Genomic DNA, 20,453 nt, shown 5'->3' with positions numbered 1-20,453 from the left:
ATCTGGTGGACCTGTACCGCTGTTCTTAGTGCCTGCAGGACTACCTTCAGAGATGAGAAGCTCACCAGGTATCGGTAGGACAAGGGGGAATGGCTTTAAACTAGAAAATGGTAGATTTAAATTAGATACTAGGAAGAAGCTTTTCACTATGAGGGTGCTGCATAAGTTACCCAGAGAAGCTGTGGCTTCCCCATCCCTGCCAGTGTTCAAGGCCAGTTTGGACAGGGCTTGGAGCATGTATTTGAACTAAATTGTCTTTAAGGTCTCTTCCAACCCAAACCATTCCATGAGCTGCTTCTGCAGCAAGGAGCAGGGAGTTATTCTTCCCAATGCCTAACAGGATTTCAAGGTGACCTCTGGCTCATGCAGTGATGCCAACCCCCCTATCCAGCATCCCCAAAGCTACCAGGGCAAGCATGAAGCTGCTGGGCTTGTCTCCATGCCCCAAACCTCCGCCCTTGCAGAGCCGGGAGCTTTGCCCATTTTCCATCCCTTCTGCTTCAACTCTTCCACTCATCCCTGCCTGGGGCTGGAAATCCCCACTGCGACGCCGGGACCAGATCACTTCATGGTGCAGGCACGCACAGCCGCGCCGCCTGCCCCAAGGCCAGCGGGTGTATCCCACCACGCAACGGGTTGCCTTGGTTATCTCCAAATACAGCCACTACTGAGTGTTCCTGCAGCCTTTACTTTGGATGCAGCCCTAAGGATGAAGTGGAACATATACCACCTACTATGGTGCTAGTCCTCCCAGAGGAAATCCAGACCTGGCGAGGGAATGGAGGCAGCTCTGCTCCACAAAAGACAAGGCAAGGGTTCAGACGGTGGTGGGACATCCTCCCGCCCCACTGAGACCTCAGGCACCCATGAAGGATGCTAAGAATAGGCCACAATGAGGGCCCTGTCTGGCCTCAGTGGCACTGAACGGGGTCCTTCAGTGGGGAGTGTCACACCACAGGAATTCTCCCCACGTCAGGGGGAAAATATGCCTTGCAGCCGGATGACAGAGAGCTGCTACAGTGGGAACTGCTTGCTGAGCGCTGCCCCTTCAGCATTAGTCCTCTGATAGCACCCCTGGGTGTCCCCAGAGGAAAGGGTTTGGTGCCAAGCCATCCCTGTGACATCCTCCCTTGGACCCCATCACCTTCTTACTCAGTGGCTCTGGAGGGGTTTTGGAACAGCCACTGTCACTTGTGCAGTGATGGCAGCACCAGTTGGGCTGGGTCAGACCGGTATCTGCGCCATATCGGTGAGGGCACGGCCCAAACCACGTCATCCCCACTCTCTCCTGAGACAAGTTTCACACACCCACCCCTCCCAACGGCCTCCGTTCTGTTTCCCTTCTTTAAAACAAGAAAAGAAGTGAAAAAAACCCACCCCACCGACAGAAAAAAAAGCGGCGCACCTATCCTGTACGCTCTGTGGTTTGTGGTTCCAACCCAACAAAACAACTGGGCATAGCAACGTCTCCAAAACAGCCCTCACCTCACACACGTGCCGCCCTGCCTGAGCCCCCTTTGATGGCACCAAAGGTCCCTCACTTCCCCCAGTGTGTTGGGGAACAGCAAAGCTCGTCCCCATCCATCCCTTGTTAGATCAAGTCCAGCCACCTCCTCGCCGGCTCTTGCCCAAGCTGGTGCACGTAGTCGCACCACTGCAAAGTGCCAGCTTTGCATGGGTGGGAGGACAAAGGTGGAGCTCAGATAGAAGCATCTACAAAGATGCTGGCATGAAGAAAGCAGAGAAGGACCCAGAAAGCTCCTATATGTGGAGACATGTACTTCTGGCCATGGTTACAGACAGGAGAGCACCCATAATGAGTTAGTTCTGCTTTCCTGATGCATCTCCTCTGTTTCGAGGAAGAACATGCTGGGATGCCAGGTTGGATGGGGCTTGCAGCAACCTGCTCCAGTGGAAGGTGTCCCTGCCTGTGGCAGGGGGTTGGAACTGGATGAGCTTTAAGGTCTCTTCAACACAAACCAAGCCTCTTTGGTGAGAGCTGAGCTGCTGTCACGCTTGGGCAGCGTAGTGTGGGGCTCATTTCACTGTCATTTGCACATGTCTGGCAGGTGGAGCAGGAGCCACTGAACCAGCCCCAGCCCTAGCACTACCCTTGAGCTCCGCACCTCGCTGCTGAGCCATGCAGGCTCTACACCAGAAGTAGAAACCAAGCAGGAGGCAGTATAGCTGGTCACACTTGAAGTCACCTTGCAAGGGCAGGTACAGGGTATAACCCCGAAGGAGTGAGCCAACATCCTCTGCATCACACAGGGGACAAAGGTGCTGCTGTGCTGCTTGTTGGAACAAGACGACCCTAGGTCCTTTCCAAGCCTAATTACTCCATGATTCTGTGATTTGGATGGCTGGGGCAGCTGCCTGCATCTCCAAATTCCCTCAACCCAAGTTACCAGTGGCTATATGGAACCCCATGAAGGCACAGTCTCCAGAAGCAGGCAGGAAGGATGCTGATGTTTCTAGGAAAGCTACTACCCTCACTCTGGATATCAAGGAACAGAGAGGGGCTGGGAAGGGAGCTGCTGGTGGGTTTCTGGATGCCAATGACCACAGCACATCCAGGGAGCTTGCTGGTGGAAGCTTCAGGCCAGCAGCACAGGCAACAAGAAGAGGGGAAGCAGCACACAAGCTCTCTTGAAAGAGACCCACTTTCTTTGGCACAGACTTGACTTTCTTGCAAAACAGCAGCTGCGTGCTTTCACTTCTGTGTCACAGATAAGCATCGCTCAGAAATGAGGCTTGTCAGAGGCTTCAGGCTCTGCACCACAGGCAATTCAAGCAGGGCAGATGGGTTTAGCAGGCAAATTTGGGCCCTATCGACACAGCACTGTGAATGCTGATAGCAAGGATTAGGGTGGGATCTGGCCTGGGCAAAACCGTTTGGCAGACAGGCACTCAGGCAAGATAGCATCTGTGAGAGGTGGCTATTCCCTGCACTACTGTCTGTCTTCTTCAAGGGCAGCATGATAATGAAGGTAGCATCAATCTGTCCCCAAGACAGACATTCAGATCATGTATGATATTAGCTGGGCAGGGGGTGTTAACTCTTCAGGTGCTGTAAGGACATCAGAGACTTCCTAACCAGGTCTGTAAGAAAGGGCAGCATCACAAATGCAAAACCAGCCTTGCAGATGAGAGATCAAGGTTTGGTGAGCACTCACTCCACCTTTCTCATCCCTCTTTTCTCCATCTGCCTCTCAAACATGAGTGGAATTACTCTGCTCTGCCTGTTCAGCTAAATGGAGCAGTAGCTCGGCACATCACAGCTCTGGTACTGTGGCAATGCAGACAGCACTGCGGGATGGAAAGCCCCATCCTGCAGAGATGATGCTGAGGGCCTACATACCACAGAGCAAATACACACTATGGCTATAAACCCACACAGGTGCTTTGGGGCACTCAACAAACAGAATCATAGAACCATAGAATGCTTTGGGTTGGAAGGGACCTTAAAGCTCCTTCAGTTCCAAGCCCCTGCCATGGGCAGGGACACCTTTCACTAGACCAGGTCCTACCTGGCCACCCACCAACACCAAACACTGCACTGCTGCATGAGTAAGGAAGCTTAAACCGACCTTAGCTAAGCCAACGTGAGGTTTAGCACACCTGCCTGCATGGAAGATGCATCCTGACACACAATATAAATGGATGCATTCTGCCTCCATTTCCTAGGTCATGTCAAGAGAAGTAAGATCTGGCTTAATGTAAGGCTCAAGCTGGCCAAGCTTTGGAAGAGCCAGCTCCAAAACCAGAGGTGCCCAGCGCTGGCCCTCCCTGCAGCTATGGAAACTGAAGTTCACCAGCTCCTGAGCAATTACATTTCTCCTTCAGAAAAAAACCCAAAAAGATAAGAAAATTGCATCAACCTCTCTCTGAGCAACCATGGCAACTTGCTAAATTAGGTCAAGATGTGGGGGCAGATAAGGCAGCTTTGAAAAGCTGCTCTCAAGCTGGGTGAAGAACACATCAAACGCAAATGGAGCTTCCGCCAAAATGCACCTTCTCACCAAAGCATGTGCCTCCTGGGGCAGATACCATCAGATATCTGTGATAAAGCACTGTGCCACCTCCCTGGGCCACCAGCAAAACAGCCCCTTGGTAACAAAGCCTGAACAATATCATCACGTTCTTAAAGTCAACCTGGAGATGAAGGATGTGATCTCCCAGGCTTCATTCTTCCAGCCCGGAAAGGTGCACATCGTGGCATGTGTGTTGGGTGCTCCACTGGCTGGTGATGTGCTGGGCATGGTAGCATCATCTGAGAAAGAGAAATCAAGGTCCTGGTCGCTTTGGGACCCCGGGCTGGTAATCCCCTACTCTGCTCATTTGGAGGCTCCACCTCTTCACCAGAGCTGCAGAGCCCAGACTGAAGTTCCTCTGCTCTAGCTGCTAGACAGCACTTCCCCCTCTGAGTAAATCAGATGTAAAGCAAAGCAAACAAGGAAGGACCTAGGAGTTCTGCTTGAGAGTCCCTTGCTCAGCTGGCCCAAGACAGATGTCCAGCACTTCTCAGTGGCCAGGATGGATTCTTTACATCAATTTTTGCAGACACACTAGTTTTGAGTTCTGAGAGTGCCCAGTTCTCCTACAGTTTGCAATGCAATGTGTTCTCACTTGTTCTCGCTTTCATATCAACCTGGCTTCACTTTGCACCCACACTGGGTTCCCTCTGCACAGAAAACACAAGGTGCTGACAGCTCAGTAGGCTTTAAAAAGGGACAGAGAACACTGCCTGCAAAGATCATTTCTCCAAAGCTTGTTCCCAATGGCAAACACAGACTGGGGAGCTTTGAGGACTGAATTACTGCTTAGCAGCGCTCCAGCCCAAGGATTTCCAAGTAAGCGCTGCTTCTGGAAACCTCAGGTTTTTCTGTCTCCATTTAAAGTTTTTCAAGTGAAGCAACACAGAAGTCAAAATCAGGCACTCCCCATTATAGATCACACCAAAATGCCTGTGTCCAGGGATTATCTTCCCGGCTCAAAATGGGGTTTGAAATGAGACAAGGGAAAATGTTACGCAGTGCAAAGCATTTGGAAGTGTGCTCTGACACTGAATTAACCCAAGTCTCCCCTTCCTAGTGGCACCATTCCAAGGACACTCTTTGGGGTGCTAAAACTCCCTGGCAAAACACAGCATCCAGCCACCACCTTCAGCTCCTCTCTATGGAGGTGGCTCTTTTCAATGGGCTACAGACGTGGAGGGAAACATCCAGCTTGGAAAATAAAGCTCTTAGTTTTGCCAAGTGCCTCCGTGCCTCAGTTTCCCCAGCTGTTAAAGTGCAGCAATGCTCCTGCCCAGGCACTGGTTACCCAGAACACTTCTATGGGGTGCAGTGATAGGTGTCATTAGGAGAGAACAGCAGTAAAACTTGCTCACTGGTCTCGTTTCTTAGGAATATCAACTGCCATGGCATTGTGGTGGATGGTTTCCCAGGGCATGGCCCAGCCCCAAACCATTCAGGAACAGCAGAGCACATTTGTATTTTACACTGACTTGGTCGAAACAGGCTCATTGAGCAGGCAGAACTCAGAGCTTTCTTTCTAACTAAAGCTATAGCAACAAACCACTTCCTTTTTTACACATAGCTCCTAAAATTATCTCTCCACCTCTCCTCCCCTCCATATCTCTGCCCACCTTACAGAGATCTACGTATCAGCCCCAAGACGAGCCTGTGTGTAGGAGGAGATTTCAGGGACAGTCGCACCTCAGGATCTGCTCTGAACCTGCTGATGATCTTTATCTGCACAAACTATTTCCACCAGCTGCTACCAGCTGGGGCAGGAGAGATCAGTATGTAGGAGGGAAAAGGGGAACTGGCAGGAGGCCGTCCTGCGGATCTTACTTATAGCACAGGGAAAAGACAAGGCACAGAAGGACTGGAAAGGATTATCTCAGTTGGAGCTGGAAGCCCCATCCCAACAGGTTTTTCTTCATGGAGATGCCAGATTGCTGGAAGGCTGTCATATAAAAAGGCAGAGTTTCCATGGCCTATCACCTCATCTCTCTCAGGGCAGGGAATGGAAAAATCTTTGGGTCTGCTTTGGCACCATCACATCCCTGCCTCGCACCGAGGTAAAGAGCAAACCCAAGTGCTTCCTCCATGCAAAAAAGGGAGAAGACCGTTTCACATTGCACACAGTAATGCTGGAATGCAGCCGCTCCTGCTCAATATGGGACACAACAAGCAAGTAGCCAGCACGTTGCACAGAAGTGTCAGATGGGGAAATGAGGGCTCTCTACTACCTTGTGTTCTCAGCAATATAAACCAGACACCAGTTCCAAGCAAACCCAACCAGGAGGCATCCAGGCGTAAATTAAAACACAAGGCATTATATGCCCTGCACTCACAGCCAGGTCCTCCATCCTCTATGAGGTTTGGAATGCCCACACTTGAAGGACATGCAGCCCTGGGGGGCTGCGTGCTCTCAGGTGTGCCAACGTGCATGTGGCTGACCCCAGAGACATCCCAAAACTCACTCACAGACAACCCAGAGACCCTGGAGGCTCTGCCCTCGACCAATGGAGAGGTCCTACCCAAGATGCTCACCAGAGAGGCTGTTTCACGAGGAGCACGACCCTACCTGTGTAGCCAGCAAGGGCAGCAGCAGGAATGACAGGCTTGTCCTTGTTCATATCGGCCCGATCCCGAACATAGTCCTTGAAGGTGCCCTTGGGCTTGTGATTGGACAGGGTGGCGGGGTAGTCCTCTGAGTCGAAGCTGTCGTAGGAAGGGACACGCTGCAGGCTCTGGAAGGAGGACTGGCTGCTCCAGGACTGTGTCAGGCGGTCACAGCTGTCGTAGCTCTCTATGCTCTCAAAGGAGTCCTGGCCACCGAGTTTTCCTGGCAAGAAGGAAGAGAGTGTGAGATGTGCCTGGCCAGCGCAGGGATGCTCTGGCTTGCTATGGCCAGAAGGATGCTCCGTCTGCTTGCTGCACAAGCAAAACAGCAACCAGGCAATGATACTGGAATGGTCTGGGTTGGAAGGAACCCTGAAGCTCATCCAGTTCCAACTCCCTGCCATGAGCAGCGACACCTTCCACTAGAGCAGGTTGCTCCAAGCCCCTGTGTCCAACCTCGCCTTGAGCACTGCCAGGGATGGGGCAGCCACAGCTTCTCTGGGCACCCTGTGCCAGCGCCTCACAGGGAAGAGCTTCTGCGTAATATCTAATCTAAATCTATCACTTTTCAGTTTAAAGCTATTGTTCTGAATGCTCTGTGGGGAACAGCCCCAGCTACGCTTCATCTCCAAAGACACTCGAAGTATAGCCTAAAACCGGGATGCCTGTATTATCTTGTAATTCAGAGCTGGCCTATCTGAGCCCCAGGCAGCAGATCAAGGCAGAGACTCTGTGAAAAAACCCAAAGTCCTGACTTTTCAACCCAAGACCAATGCCTAGGGATAACTGGAAATCACCCTCTGTTTCAAAAAGGCAACGGCAGAGAAATAACCCACTTCAGACAGACATTCAAGGCTCAGTTCAAGTGCCTGAATATGGGCACTCTAGGACCTCTTGCTCTTGCTGCTGAAAGCTCTGGGTCTCCAGTAAGTCCCGTTTGCCACCACTGGACACCCAGCTTCTTTACTTTAGATGCTTCCTACAAAACTCTACAGCAGCCTTTTATTGCTGTATGTTACGATCAGCTTCCAGCCCCCCAAGACCCCAAACAGCAGCAGATTTGATGGAGGAGGAGAGCAAAAGGCTGAGAGCTCACACAGCTCTTTCCCCAGTTCTGGTAAGGTGAGCACAGCTGGGTTGTATCAAGGCTACTCTCTGGGATATTTTTAGTACAGACCAGAACAGGAGAGGCCAGATCCTCAGCAGTGCTATGCTGCTTTACACCCACTAGAGACAGCATAAGTATACCCTCTGTACTTAAAACACAGAGCTAAAATAGGCTCCAAAGAACAAACTGAAATTGTTCTCTCTGATCTCCCGTACGCTGCTGATTGCTCAACATCTTTACTGACAAACTCAGAGCGTAACAGGATCATTCAAGTTCAGTAATTTCCCAAACCGGGCTAAAAACAGCTGCTGGGATTGTGCAAGAACTCCTGGAGAAATTTCCATTGGCAAAGCCACCCGCAGCCTGGGCCCGCAGAGTGAATCCCAGAGGAATGGGAACGTGGAAGGATGCTGGCATGTTCCCCCAAATACTTGTGTTGTAGTTTGCAGAGCACTTGCTCTGGAAAGACTCAACTACCGCAGGTTCTGCACTGATTGCTGGCCCGGGACCATGTGAAGTTGGGATTCATTGGCTTAATTCTGCTGGTAATTCTTTGGAAATACACCTAATTTGACTTAGCTGGAAAAAGGAGGAGGAACTCATGGGTTTGGCAGCTACAGCTTCCAACCAGATGCCCTCACTGATAAGGCAAAGGGAAACAACTCCCCCGGGACCCCAAAATTAACTCCTGAAGCCCACGCAAAGGACGACAAAAGGCGACCGTCTCGAAAACCTTCATCTTGAATGTCAAACTGATGAAGAGCTCGACTTTGCGGCAGACTAACCTTAACCTCTGAACACTGTGGAAGGTAAAGAGGCAGGTAAATATGAAGTAACTGGACTCTGCTTTATACTAAGGATTTATGCCACCCAAAGGCCCTTTCACATGGCTGCAAGGCAGGTTAGTGTAAGCACGGCCACAGCCTGTTGCATTTCTTCAGTCACTATCAGTACGTTAAAGTGTTTGTTAATGCCAGGGGCCCTTGGTCACCAGTGCTGAGTTAAGGGCTCTTTCTCTCCCCCCCTGGAGCCCTTTTAGGCTTGCCAGTGAGACCAGCCTGAAGGTACAATTGCAAAAGCATGCCTGAACAATTGCATTTTGATGAGAATCATTATGAAATCACCTATGTTAAAGAAAAGGTCAAGAAAAGGGAAAGACACTGATGAAAGAGCCAGAAAAACAAGCCCAGAAAGAGAAGCTTACCTAAAATTACAACACTACTGCCCTTGTATTGTCCAAGTCACCTCTCTTACATTAACACTGAGCCAGCAGCAGAAGCAGAGGTAATACAAATAATAACTTTCCTGTCATTAGCTCTCCCAGCTTGGGAGAAGAATGAGGAACTTAAAACGAGCTCCACTAAGCACACATATGCAGTGCAGACCTGCACAGGGGCTCCGGCTTGCACAGGGAGTCAAAACATCCTCATCTCTCAGAGCTGGATGAATGGGTTTAAATGTTCAACATCAAACCTGGCTCACAGCAACACGTTACTATAATGAATGTGAGGCACGGAGACACCTGGATTCTATTCAGGCCGTGATGGCAAGCAGGTCACATCTCTTCCCTATACCTCAGGTTCCCTACCTGGAATTGGGAGATAATGATATCCCTTTGTAAGCAACTTTGAGCTCTATGGATTAAACTTTGCCTTTGAATATAAACCATGAACCAGATCCTCAGCCTTGTGTTAATGACAAAGTAGTCGGGCATCTGGGCCCCATGTGTACAGAATTTAATAACATTAATTGAAAAGGTACTTGGGCTCAGACCCTCAGAAGTGTTTAGGTGTTTAAATCCCATCATCTCAAACAGGAATCATGTACCTATAACTCTCTGGAGATGTAGGGTTGTAGCACAAGGATTCAGGGGGTCCCTTCAGCTCTGTTGCAGACTCAACCCATGACATCTGCACCTCCTAACAAAGCACAGGGCTTGGGTTCATCAGAACAGATTATTAGTTCAAGCAAGCAGCCATCAAAATCAATGGAGATCATGGATAAAGAGTTTGGATCATCAGATGTAAAACCCTTCACGGCCTGACAAGAACTTATGGAAGAATTTGTGGGGTTTTTGCCTGGTCTCCTAGGAAATGTGATTTATACCAGCACACAGCAGCCTGTCCTCCCTAATAACCTGAAAGACTTTTTTGGCTTCGCTTGAGTTTGACATCAAAGTACAGAGCCAGAAATGCCACATTTCTGCAGATGTTGTAAAAACAGGCAGCAGAGTAGAGAAAAGAAAGAACTCCTTCGTGTTCTCCCTGGAGAGAAAGGCAGGGAGGACTCGACGCCATCTGGGAGTTCACTTATATATGGGAAATGGCTTTGTTACTGCCACTGCATGGCTCCCCTGATGCCCCAAAGCACTACTTCCTGCAGAAGGGAAAGCAGCACTTAGGTTGATATAGGTAGAGTAGCAAGAACTCAAGTAAACCCTAGGAAATACCCAACTTTACCTCGACTGGCACGTCCCATGCACATGTTGTCTGGCGTAACCACTTCTTGCTTGATCGTGAAGTAGTCTGTCTGCAGGGAATCCGTCTGCACTGGGTCACGCAGGATGACCGAGGGATAGTCGTTCTCGTACTTGAGGGACAGGAGCTCTTCCGAGCTGATGGGATGGAGGGTCTGGTAGGACTCTGTGATGAAGCTGGGCTCGGAGAACTCAGAGGGAGGCACACACTGTGCATGCTCAATGCCATAGCCTGTTGGCAGAATAGGAGTGTTAGAAAGCAACCCGAACAGCTCAGGGAAACCAGAACATTGCTTGCTCCCCCTCAGCACAGCGAGATGTGAAGTCTCGAGTGCAAAGGCAGACTGCCTTCGGGTATAAAACACCTGGCACAACTGGGCACTAATATTGAGGAAGGTTTCTAAAAGCTACAGACAGATAGTGTCTTATCTATGCAGCAAGTTAAAAAATAAGACCTCCTTAACCAGCATCAATGTGCCCTACGACAAACTCCCCTTGAGCAAGCTGCTGGTGGGGAAAAGCTGGAAAACCAGAGTGTAGCCTCAGCAAAGGAGACAAAAGGCAAAGAAGTCTCACTGATGATTGCAATATGTGAGTCACTTCTAGAGTCACCTCTTCAGTCAGGCCAAAGCCTGGAATCCCTATTTAAGGGATTTGGGGTTTTCTGGCTGGTTCATGGAATACAGATTTCAAATGCCCTTAAGGAACATCTCCAAAACAATGGCAATGGGAAGTGCAGGAGTCCAAATTGATGATTCAGCCCTTTCCTTGCTAGGCTCCCACCTCGTAATCCAGAATGAAGCCTTGTTCTCCCCCATTCCAGCCCTTTTTTAGTAAGTTTCTTAAGAATCCCTGTTTTTCTGGAATGCTGAGGTCACTTTTTCAGTGCTTGCAAAGTCGGACTGTGTCATCTCAATGCAGGCACCAATATAATACAGATGGCTTGTAAATAAACCAAGAACAGCATTAGGAAAGACAAAGTCACGCACTTCTCATGCTCTGCCACGACAGAGCAACACAGTGCAGTCCTCATGTGATGCAGTCAGATCTCTAATAGGTGACACTTTCATGGCTAGAAAAGCACCAGAATGGTACTGATAACTGTGACTTACTAATTAAGTAGTCTGAAGTATAGCGGGACTCTGGGTACGCTGTGTTCACTCCGTTTGCTGGGTATGGTTTTACCTCTTCTGCAAAGAGGAAAGGAAGGAAATGTCACATGTCCGTAGGCGCATCGTGCTGCGCAAGGCTTGCTGTAACAGACAGAGCTCTCAACTTCCTAAAATGCTTCTTTCTGGGTTATGCTGGAATGTCCAAAGGAACAGAAACGAGTTAGGAGCTGAAACGCCGCCCAAACAAGTGCGTGATGCACTTGTGGTCCTCTGAGAATTCTTGCTGCAGGAAGGCCTGGATGTAAACCAAACCAAACAGCAACAACTTTCTCAACCAGAGGCTCCAGGTAGTTCTGAAATATTAGTTGCATCATTTCCTTGCTTGCCTTAATTTCTGTTGTCTTTCGTTCTCTTGAGAATTGCTTATCACACATGTAGGAACACAAGAAATAACTCCACCATACAAGGACAGTTGTTGAAGAAACCCCTATTTCTAGAACAACAGCATGCAACTGAGTGGGTAATGTGAAATCAGCCCCTATGACCCAAAACAATACTAATTCCCAGCCTACTCAGCACCTTTTACCTTGCACCTGAAGCAGGCAGAAGATGCCATGCTAGGAAAAAACTTTGCCACACCGTCCATCACCCAACTCCTGATACAGACCTCGCTGTGTATGTTTGGGCAGCACACAGAATGTTACCTTTCTATAGGCATAAATCACTGTGAAAGAGCAGGTAGCACATCAAAGCACAGATTTCCCACTTTCCATGCCTTTTTCTGAGCACTCTGGTTGTCCTGGGAAAGCAAACTCAGCGCCAAGCCCATGTAAAAGCCGCACTGCTGCTCCCCTGACCAGTTTTTCCATTAGCACCTTACTCATTCCAGCACGGTATGTGGGCTGAGATACCGGCATGGGAGACTTTCTTCTCATTGCAGAGGGTAACCAAAATAAAACACACACACACACACAGAGACCACTCCGGGTTATGTTTATTTCTGCTGAGGCTGAAGAGAAGCGAACTGAAGATAACGCACGTTCGCTTGCAAGGAGCCTAATTTTGTCCCTCTCTCCTGGGGATTGCAGGGTGGAAAATATTCCCTAACAAAAGGAGGGTTTGTGCAAACAGAGACCTAATGAGAAACGCTCTCCTCCACTCCCCACAGTGCCTGCCAAGGGGCAGGGTGGGTGACCACAGAGTAAGAGAGCAACCTTCAGCTATGCTTACAGTCAAGTGGAGGGCACTGCTGACTGCTGGTAACTGAAGAGGTTATTTTAGGAAGAAATTTGGGAAAAATAGGCCTGAAAATACCCAAATCCATGCAGGGAAAAGTCACCCAACTGCTGCCTTTTTTAAACCCTGTGGTGCATGAGTCACTCTCAGAAAGTGCTCACAAGGGAGGCGTGTTAGCAAGGTCACAGCCTGTCCCAGCACGACCTGATGCTACAGGTAAAGCCAAGCATTCTGGGGTTAACCATCAGTCTCAACAGCAATGCCCCCAAGTGATGATGGTGGGTGGCTGGGGAAGATGGAATAGTTGGGGTTAACAAGTTGGACCCTGGCTCCGTGGTTAAGCCTGGGGAAACCTTAATCTCTTTGCGCTTTGTGGACCTGCTTGAGTGAATCCAGAGGAGGCCACAAAGATGCTTTGAAGGCTGGAGCACCTCTGCTATGGAGATAGGAAACAAGATGCCTGCTTTAATATGAAACTACAGCTCCAAGCTCATCTCCATGCCCTGGGAACCTGCAGGAAGGAGCTGCAAACCCAGCTCTGATACCTCCGTCACCCTCTCCAGTGGTACAAACAAATGAAGAAAGGTTGTGGGAAGGTAGAGCTGCGCTCCAAGCAATGGCTCATAACAGGGAGAAATTGGGTTGACCACAACATTTTGCTCTGTTTAGTTAAGCTGCTTGCTGTTGATGCAAGCACTCAATAAAAAAATAGGCAAAATGAGAAGAAGAGAACAGATACAGAGTCAAAGAGCAGAGTAACAGCCTGTCGTACGCAGGGCCTGGGAAGAACCATGTTTGCTTTCTGCAAACCACAGGTAGCAGTAAAATTAGTACTCGGCAATTAACATCCATTTGTCAATGGTTTCCTGGAAGGCATAACTTTGCTCCCCCCCTCCCCTTCCTGACAAGCACACAGGGTTGGTCTGACAGCGCAAGGGATATTCCAGGAAAGCCAATAACTCTGAATAGAAAGGAGCCCTGATTTGCTGCTGCCCCTGCTCATGGCTCACGGTTAAAGGTGTTCAGCTCTTCTGCTGCTCTTTAGAAGCCATCCCAGGCTGAGTGCTGCTCAGTGTGAAAATCAACACCCAAAATCCATGTGTGATGCCTGTCCCCCTAGATCACTGAAAATTTATGCCCTTGATGCTGTCACGCAGGGACTGGCAGAGGTGGCTTTTCCTGTGGGGAAAACACCATTTGGGACATGAAACAAAGCAAAGCAGCTTCCAATCACAGCTGGGAAATGAGGGTGGGATTTTGGTGGCATTGTTGTACCCAGCTCTACTGGAGGAAGTAGTAAAACTCACAACAGGAGCTGAATGAGCCTAGGAAGAATGCTTTGGAAAATCCCACCGTTGTTTCCAGGCAGGCAGAGTGCCCCTGCCCACTGTGGATTCCTGCCAAGCACCCGGCTCTAACACTCTTCCCCTTTCAAGCAGTGCCAGGACTTGCATTGCCTGCTACCGGTTGGGATGCCCATTTGAAATCCTACTGGGAAGCTGGGCTTTGAAAGCTGCTTTGATTGGGATCAAAGCCCAAGGAGAACACCTCACTGAGGAGTCAGACTGCGAGCCGAGGTCTTTGGAAAGACCCAAAATCGGGCTATAGCCAGGACAGCGCGTGTCATTCACCCTGGGGACCCCAGGACTCACCTTTCTGCAGGATCTCCAGATGTTCCCAAAGGATGTCTCCCACAAAGTCAGGCGCTAGCTCCAGGAAGCATTCCTTGCCCAGGGCACAGAGGGCAGCTCCGTTCATGCAGAACTTCTGGAAATCCACTCCCTTCAGGCTGAACTCATTCACTGCCCACATCACCCAGTCCCGCACGTGCGTCTCTGTCCACTGCTGGGGATCTGCAACAAGGAGCGGGTAGGAGAGATGCATTAGTGAGCAACCACAAGTCATTTCCACAGGAGAACAGGATACAGATGGTGCTACTGCTGCATTGCACGGCCTCATCCTACAGAGATGGGCAGTGCATTGGTGTAAGGGTAAAACGTGGTGAGGGAACATCATTCCCATGGTTTGGATCAGCCCTACCGCAGATGTGTTTCATACAAGGAATGAGTTTGGATTTGTTTGGGACTTTGAAAAATCCCACCAGTTCTCCCACCCCTTCTCCCACCCACTCCTCCCATTTCGCTCCATTTCTGCCTGTCATCAGGCTCTGTTAAAAGGGCTCCTGCTGCTTCTCCACAGAGATGCCTCCAAAGCAGCAGGTTCCCAAAGGTGCAGGAGCAGAAGTTAACAGGACAGGCAGGCCCGGTCACACAGGTGTAGTCTGTAAGTGGCAGGAGGACACAATCTCTGTGGCTGCTCACTGGGAAACCATGTCTTACCTTTGGGGATACCCAGCCGCTGCTGCTCTTTGGCGAAGCCGCTGAAGGTGGCTTTCAAGGCCTGAGACATCATTTCTTTGCTGCTGGGAGTTAATAAAGGCACATCCGCACATTCCATATCTGAAAGAGGCAGGAGAGAAAATCAGCCATAAAGACACGGGACTGGGAAAGACGACAGGAGTCGTGCTGACCACTGATATGTCAGAGTGACAAAGAAATCCTGTTTTCTTCTGGAATTTTCACACTCAAATCGCTCTAATCCAACACATAAAACGCTGCAAGTCCCATGAGCAGGCTTCTGAAACACAAGGAGGAGAATCTTGAGCTTATAATAAGCCTCCACTGAAGCTGGGTGAGACGGTGAGCGTGGTCTCCCTGTAATCCAACCATGAATGTGCTACTGGAAATCTGACAGTGATAAAGACCTTTCCAGACATCATCCTATGGGGCTTCATCATCTAAGGTAGCATCTAGAACCTGAGGGATAGCTGAGCAGTTCCAGACACCAGGGAAGGTAGAGTCCTAGACCAGTGTGAAGGAGGATGCAGGAAGAAAAGCATCCCTGAGCTACCACTCCACGTCTGGGCATCCCACTCCAAAGGAAAGCAAAAGGACAAGACTCATTTTAAAGCATCCCTGGAAAAAGTAAGCTGACAGCAGGCCGGGGCAAGAGAAGAACCAGCAGAAAACCCATTCGAGAACGGAGGGAAAACAAAGAGCTGGAAAATCCCACATTAGCACAGAGTTACATCATGCACAGTCCATGGTACAGAGCAATGCGTTTCAGGGTGAGTCACTGAACAACGCTGAGCCACCCCATGGGAGAGCATGGAGCCAAGAGCCGGGCCTTGGAGTACGGCCTGATGAGAAGGCAAAGCTCTTCCTTTCTTTTTTTTTTTCCCCCTTTTTCCAATTCATGTGGAAGGAGGGGGGTGTTTGTAGCCAAAGAGTTTCATACAAGCAAACATCTGAAGGAAAACCCTCCTCCATCTGAATCACCAGGTTGGATGGGGCTTGGAGCAACCTGCTCTAGTGGAAGGTGTCCCTACCCATGGCAGGGGGTTGGAACTGGATGAGCTTTAAGGTCCCTTCCAACCCAAACCAGTCTGGGATTCTGGGATTCCCAGTCTGGGCTTCCTGCCCCACTCAGGTCCTCCCCAGCTGAACTCACAGGCATCATTTGAAGTCCAAATAACACCATCAGCTGGATGCACCAAATGCAATTCCACTGCTAAGCCAAACAGAGCAACTTTTTTGTCTCCATCTTTGCACTTTCCACCTATCGTCCCCAAGTAAAAGACATGCAAAACTCCCCCTGCCTGCCCCTACTTACAGCTCCCTCTAAAGTTAGTTACCAAGGCACAGAAGGAATTGCAGTAGTACCAGAATTCCCAACACCAAGCCTCTTGGGACCTGATTCCTCCCCCTAACCTCACCACATAAATCAAGGATTGCCTGCCACAGTGGAAGTATCAGGACCTTTGAAAGCAAATAATGCACTGAAAGGCTATTTGGCAAATTACACTTCATTATTTACTGGATTTGGATGGAGAGGGCATGGAAAAACGAGCAGCCACCCTCGCTATCTCTGTTCTCCATCTGCCACGCCGAGATAACACTGGGAGAAAGTGGTTCAGTGCCCCTTTCCCTTCATCCTCATGTTACATTTTAATGCTTTGCTTTTCCCTGCTCTGTGGTCACAGGGACCACCCAGGAATCTGCTCCCCTCCATTGGCTGGTTAAACAGCAGTTCCCTGCTCCCGGGTGCTAGGGGAAGATGAGTCAAAGTTGGGTTTACAGAACGTTTCTAACCCCAATTTGAACACTGAATCACTCGCAAAAACCTATATGGAGGTGGTCTCCTTATACAAGCAGCAGGGCAAGGTGGGGTTTACTTATGACACAAGTAAATACCTCTCATGGGCCCCCCCATCCTCTCCAGCAGGATTGAGGTTGGGTTTGTACATAGCCGGTGAATCAATTTTTCAGTAGCGAGGGATAAGGTTTCGGTTTGGTAAGGTGAACGCTGAGCTCTGCACAAACACCATGTCAAAACAGGGAAGACTTAAAAGCGATTCCCAGCGAGAGGTCACCGGAGAAGCAAACAGTCTGTTTTCAAGTTGAAAACACAAAGCGCCACAAGAGGGTTTCTATTTAGACACCAAAATAAACCAGAATGGCCATTTCAAGGCTGCTTCTCCAAATAACGCTGTACCCGGCTTTTGAAACATCATCTCCTCTTTTTCCTGTTAGATCACAGCTACCAGTTACCATTTCTTCAGAAGACAAAATAGCCCCAAAGCCCCAAGCCTGCAAATGCCTGCAGAAGCCTTATTTGAGTCAGCAGTGTCCCATGTAGACAGAAAAGCTCCTAAGCCCTCCAGGACTGTTTGTGGAGCTGGAAGAGATGACAGAGATGGAGTTTTTAACCTGAATTCTGCCTCTGCTGGTTTTGAGACTTTACTTAATTTACTTAAAGTATTTACTGGATTTACTTCAGTATCATCTTCTTTGTGAATCCCTGTGGGGCCAGGGAGCACAATGGGCTTTAGATGGCTCTGCTTGATGCAGCTTGGCTGGGTACAGGGGAGTTACTGCCTGGGGAGGAGAATTAAGCCCTGGTGATGTCCTCCAGCACCCACAGACAAGCCTTTCAGCCTTCAGTTTGGGATGCCTAAAGGTCAGAGTGAAGCAGCCTTTCTGTAACAAAAGCCACCAGGCTCAGGTCCCCGGTTTCAGCTTTCGCCACCATCTGAAACCTGTTTCCAAGATTTTAATCAAATCTTGCGCAAATAAAAAGTCTCCTTTTGTGTCCCTCCTGCTGTCCATAACCACACACAGGCTCGCAGGCGTGCGCACACGTGGGCACAGGAGAAATACACTTGGGGGAGCAGGAGCCAGCATCAACCCATCTGTTACACCCAAGCTCAGTTTAGAAATGTCAGGGGTTTAAGCCACAAAGCAAGCACAGCAATGGGGCTGTCCCTGCCTGTGGCAGGGGACTGGAACTGGATGAGCTTTAAGGCCCCTTTCAACCCAAACCATTCTATGATTTGCCTTGCACAGGGGGAAGGCAGAGAGGGACATCTACTTATCTTAGTTGCATCTAAGATCCCAGAGGCTTCTCAAAACCAGACCCTCTTCTTCCACCAGCTCCCCAATACCCCTGGGGATAAGACTTCATAAAGACAAGAGGGTCTTTAACAACCCTGACTGTACCAAGAGCCAGCACTGCATCCCTATGTGGGTTTCATGCCCAAACCCCACCATCGGACTCCTACTAGGTGTTACACCAAGAGATGTGAAGCCTGAGAGAAAACCAGCCACCAAATGGACAAGGAGGTCAAGATCACCGAGTTCATCTCCCAGCCACATTCCCGCTCTGCTCTCGCCAGGCTCCACATGTATAAACTTTTTCCATGCATCTGATCTTTTTTAAAGGAGCATGATTTACAAACTTCGGGGATTTTGACCTTAAAACTCAAGCAGCCCCACTGCATGCCAAAGCATTAGCATCTGATTGCGTAAGCAAAACAAATGGCAGCAAAGGGAACAAGAAACCAAGATGCTCCAAGCAGTAGGATGGGAGCAAAGTCATTTTTCACCCGAGTTTCCACTCGGGGTCAATGCCTCTTTAAAGCTCCCCTCGGCCACTCACTTTCTTTCCCAGTCGCTGTGCCCTTGTCTGGTCCCTGCTCTTTTACTCGGGAGCCTGCATGTAAATGAGTGTACCTGAGCCAGGGGCCTTCTCCTGCTCTTGTTCTGATGGATCGACAGCAAGGCCAAGGAACCCACTATTGTCCCAGGTTAAGACCCTGCTCCCTGCACAGCATCCTTATTCTGCCCTTCCCAGGCCTCAGACTAACCCTGCAGTACTCTGGTATCACGAGGATTTCTGGTATTTGGTGGCTTGGAAGAGACATGAGGACATGTTTGGTGGAAGATGTGCATTGGTTTCAAACCAGATCATTTGTAGAGAGTCAAGAAAAGTCTTCTCTGTCAGAGCTAGCGATGGGGGAAGCCGAAACACACACAAGCATTCCCAACAGCAGGGTTCAGCAGCCGAGAAACCTTTCTCAGGATAAGAGGATGCTGTGGAGAGGGGGGCCAGCAGCCGAGACCCTTCCCACGCTCCCCGAGGCAGCAGCCTGGGCACCATGGAAGCATCATCTCCCCATCTCAGGTTTCCACCACTGCTTTTCCCAGGTGCCCCCCGATCTGGAGCAGGGACACCCGGGCAAAGAACCCCGGGCTGAGCCCCCTGTTATTTAGGCAGGATTAGGCTAAAACTTTCAATGCACTTTTGAACTGTTTTCACAAGCGTTGCCTCTCACTCCCACGCAGGAAGCAGGAGGGGAGCCGGCCTGTTCCAATTAGGGCTCCTCGGACTGAAGGGCAGCGAAATCAAGGGGGGGGAAAGGGGAAATAGGGCAGAAAGCCTGAATAAAAGGGAACAGAGGGACATCTGGGAAGCAAGGGTGGATGGGGAGAAGGGGTGAGCACAGGGAGAGGTGTTTGCTGGGGATGTGGGGATGAGACAGGACTGGGCAGCATGAAGGCAAGATTTGGTTCCTCTTCCTGCAGCAACTCACCAGAGACCAGCCCTGCTTCCCTCTGCAAGGAATGGCACAAAAGGCATAGGCATTTGCTGTTTTAATTTAAAATAAATATCTTTCTTTTTGAAAGAAAAAGAAAAATAATTCTTCTTCTTTTCTCCTTCAAGCAGTGAAAAATAAATACTGTGAGATGAAAGCTGGGCTTCAAGAGAAAAACAAGAGAGGAAACCCAAAGCCCACACTGCTTAGCCTGCAGAAAGCACAACAAAGCCGGCTTTCTTCAGGCATTCAGCAGCTTTCTTATGGAGATGTAGTGTGTCATAGGGGTGAGCTCTTCCCCTAAATGAAGGGCTTGAAAACTGTCTTCCCTAAAAGCACTTCCTACAAGTTTGGGCTCTCGGCACTCAGAGCATCAGACGAGGAAAGGGAAAGGTGAGGATGAGATGCCAGGATGCTCCACTGGGCCTCGTGCTTTGGGGTAAATGGCTTCACCCCTCTATAGAAGGGAGAAACCCTCACTTGGGTGCATGCTTGCTAGAAGAGACAGGGAGATGCCCACAGAACTGGGCACAGGGCAGGTGAGGGAGGTTTAGCTCTGGAGATCCTGCAGCTGGGGAGGAATCAGGCAGCATCACCAGCAAGTGAATCCCAGACTGGTTTGGGTTGGTAGGGACCTCAAAGCTCGCTCATTTCCAACCTCCTGTCACAGACAGGGACACCTTCCACTGTAGCAGCTTGCTCCAAGTCCCTGTGTCCAACCTGGCCTTGAACACTGTCAGGGATGGGGCAGCCACAGCTTCTCTGGGCACCCTGTGCCAGCGCCCCAGCACCCTCTCCGTATTCCAAGCCTGCTGCCCTCCTTCAGGTTCTTTCCACTCCCTCTCTCCTTCCCAGATTTATACTGTGGGTGTTGGACGGCGATCCTGGGAACGCAGCACTCCCTGCAGTCGCAGGAGCTCACAGGGTGGTCAGCTCGCTCCATCCTCCCACT

General features: G+C 49.9%; 1 protein-coding gene and 1 long non-coding RNA gene across 4 annotated transcripts in view; both read right to left on the bottom strand.

The window, feature by feature from the left end:
* Positions 1 to 20,453, bottom strand: part of LOC133220401 (uncharacterized) — a 132,076-nt gene that overhangs the window by 8,125 nt on the left and 103,498 nt on the right. The window lies entirely within an intron of this gene.
* ETS1 (ETS proto-oncogene 1, transcription factor) overlaps positions 1 to 20,453 on the bottom strand; it is a 71,400-nt gene that overhangs the window by 8,125 nt on the left and 42,822 nt on the right. For all 3 annotated transcript variants that reach the window (XM_061368441.1, XM_061368442.1, XM_061368443.1), the window contains 5 exons: positions 14,907 to 15,026; positions 14,220 to 14,420; positions 11,332 to 11,409; positions 10,203 to 10,451; positions 6,598 to 6,858 (listed from right to left, as the gene is read on the bottom strand). In XM_061368441.1, the coding sequence (XP_061224425.1) occupies positions 6,598 to 6,858; positions 10,203 to 10,451; positions 11,332 to 11,409; positions 14,220 to 14,420; positions 14,907 to 15,026 (909 nt within the window). The remainder of the gene's footprint in view (positions 1 to 6,597; positions 6,859 to 10,202; positions 10,452 to 11,331; positions 11,410 to 14,219; positions 14,421 to 14,906; positions 15,027 to 20,453) is intronic.

The sequence above is a fragment of the Neopsephotus bourkii genome, unplaced genomic scaffold (assembly GCF_033783945.1).
Source record: "Neopsephotus bourkii isolate Nb327-2 ecotype Australia unplaced genomic scaffold, CSIRO-AGI_Nbou_v1 NB_1433, whole genome shotgun sequence".
NCBI classification, from domain to species: domain Eukaryota; kingdom Metazoa; phylum Chordata; class Aves; order Psittaciformes; family Psittacidae; genus Neopsephotus; species Neopsephotus bourkii.
The sequence above is the reverse complement of the archived record's forward strand: the minus strand, read 5'-3'. Positions and strand labels throughout refer to the sequence as shown.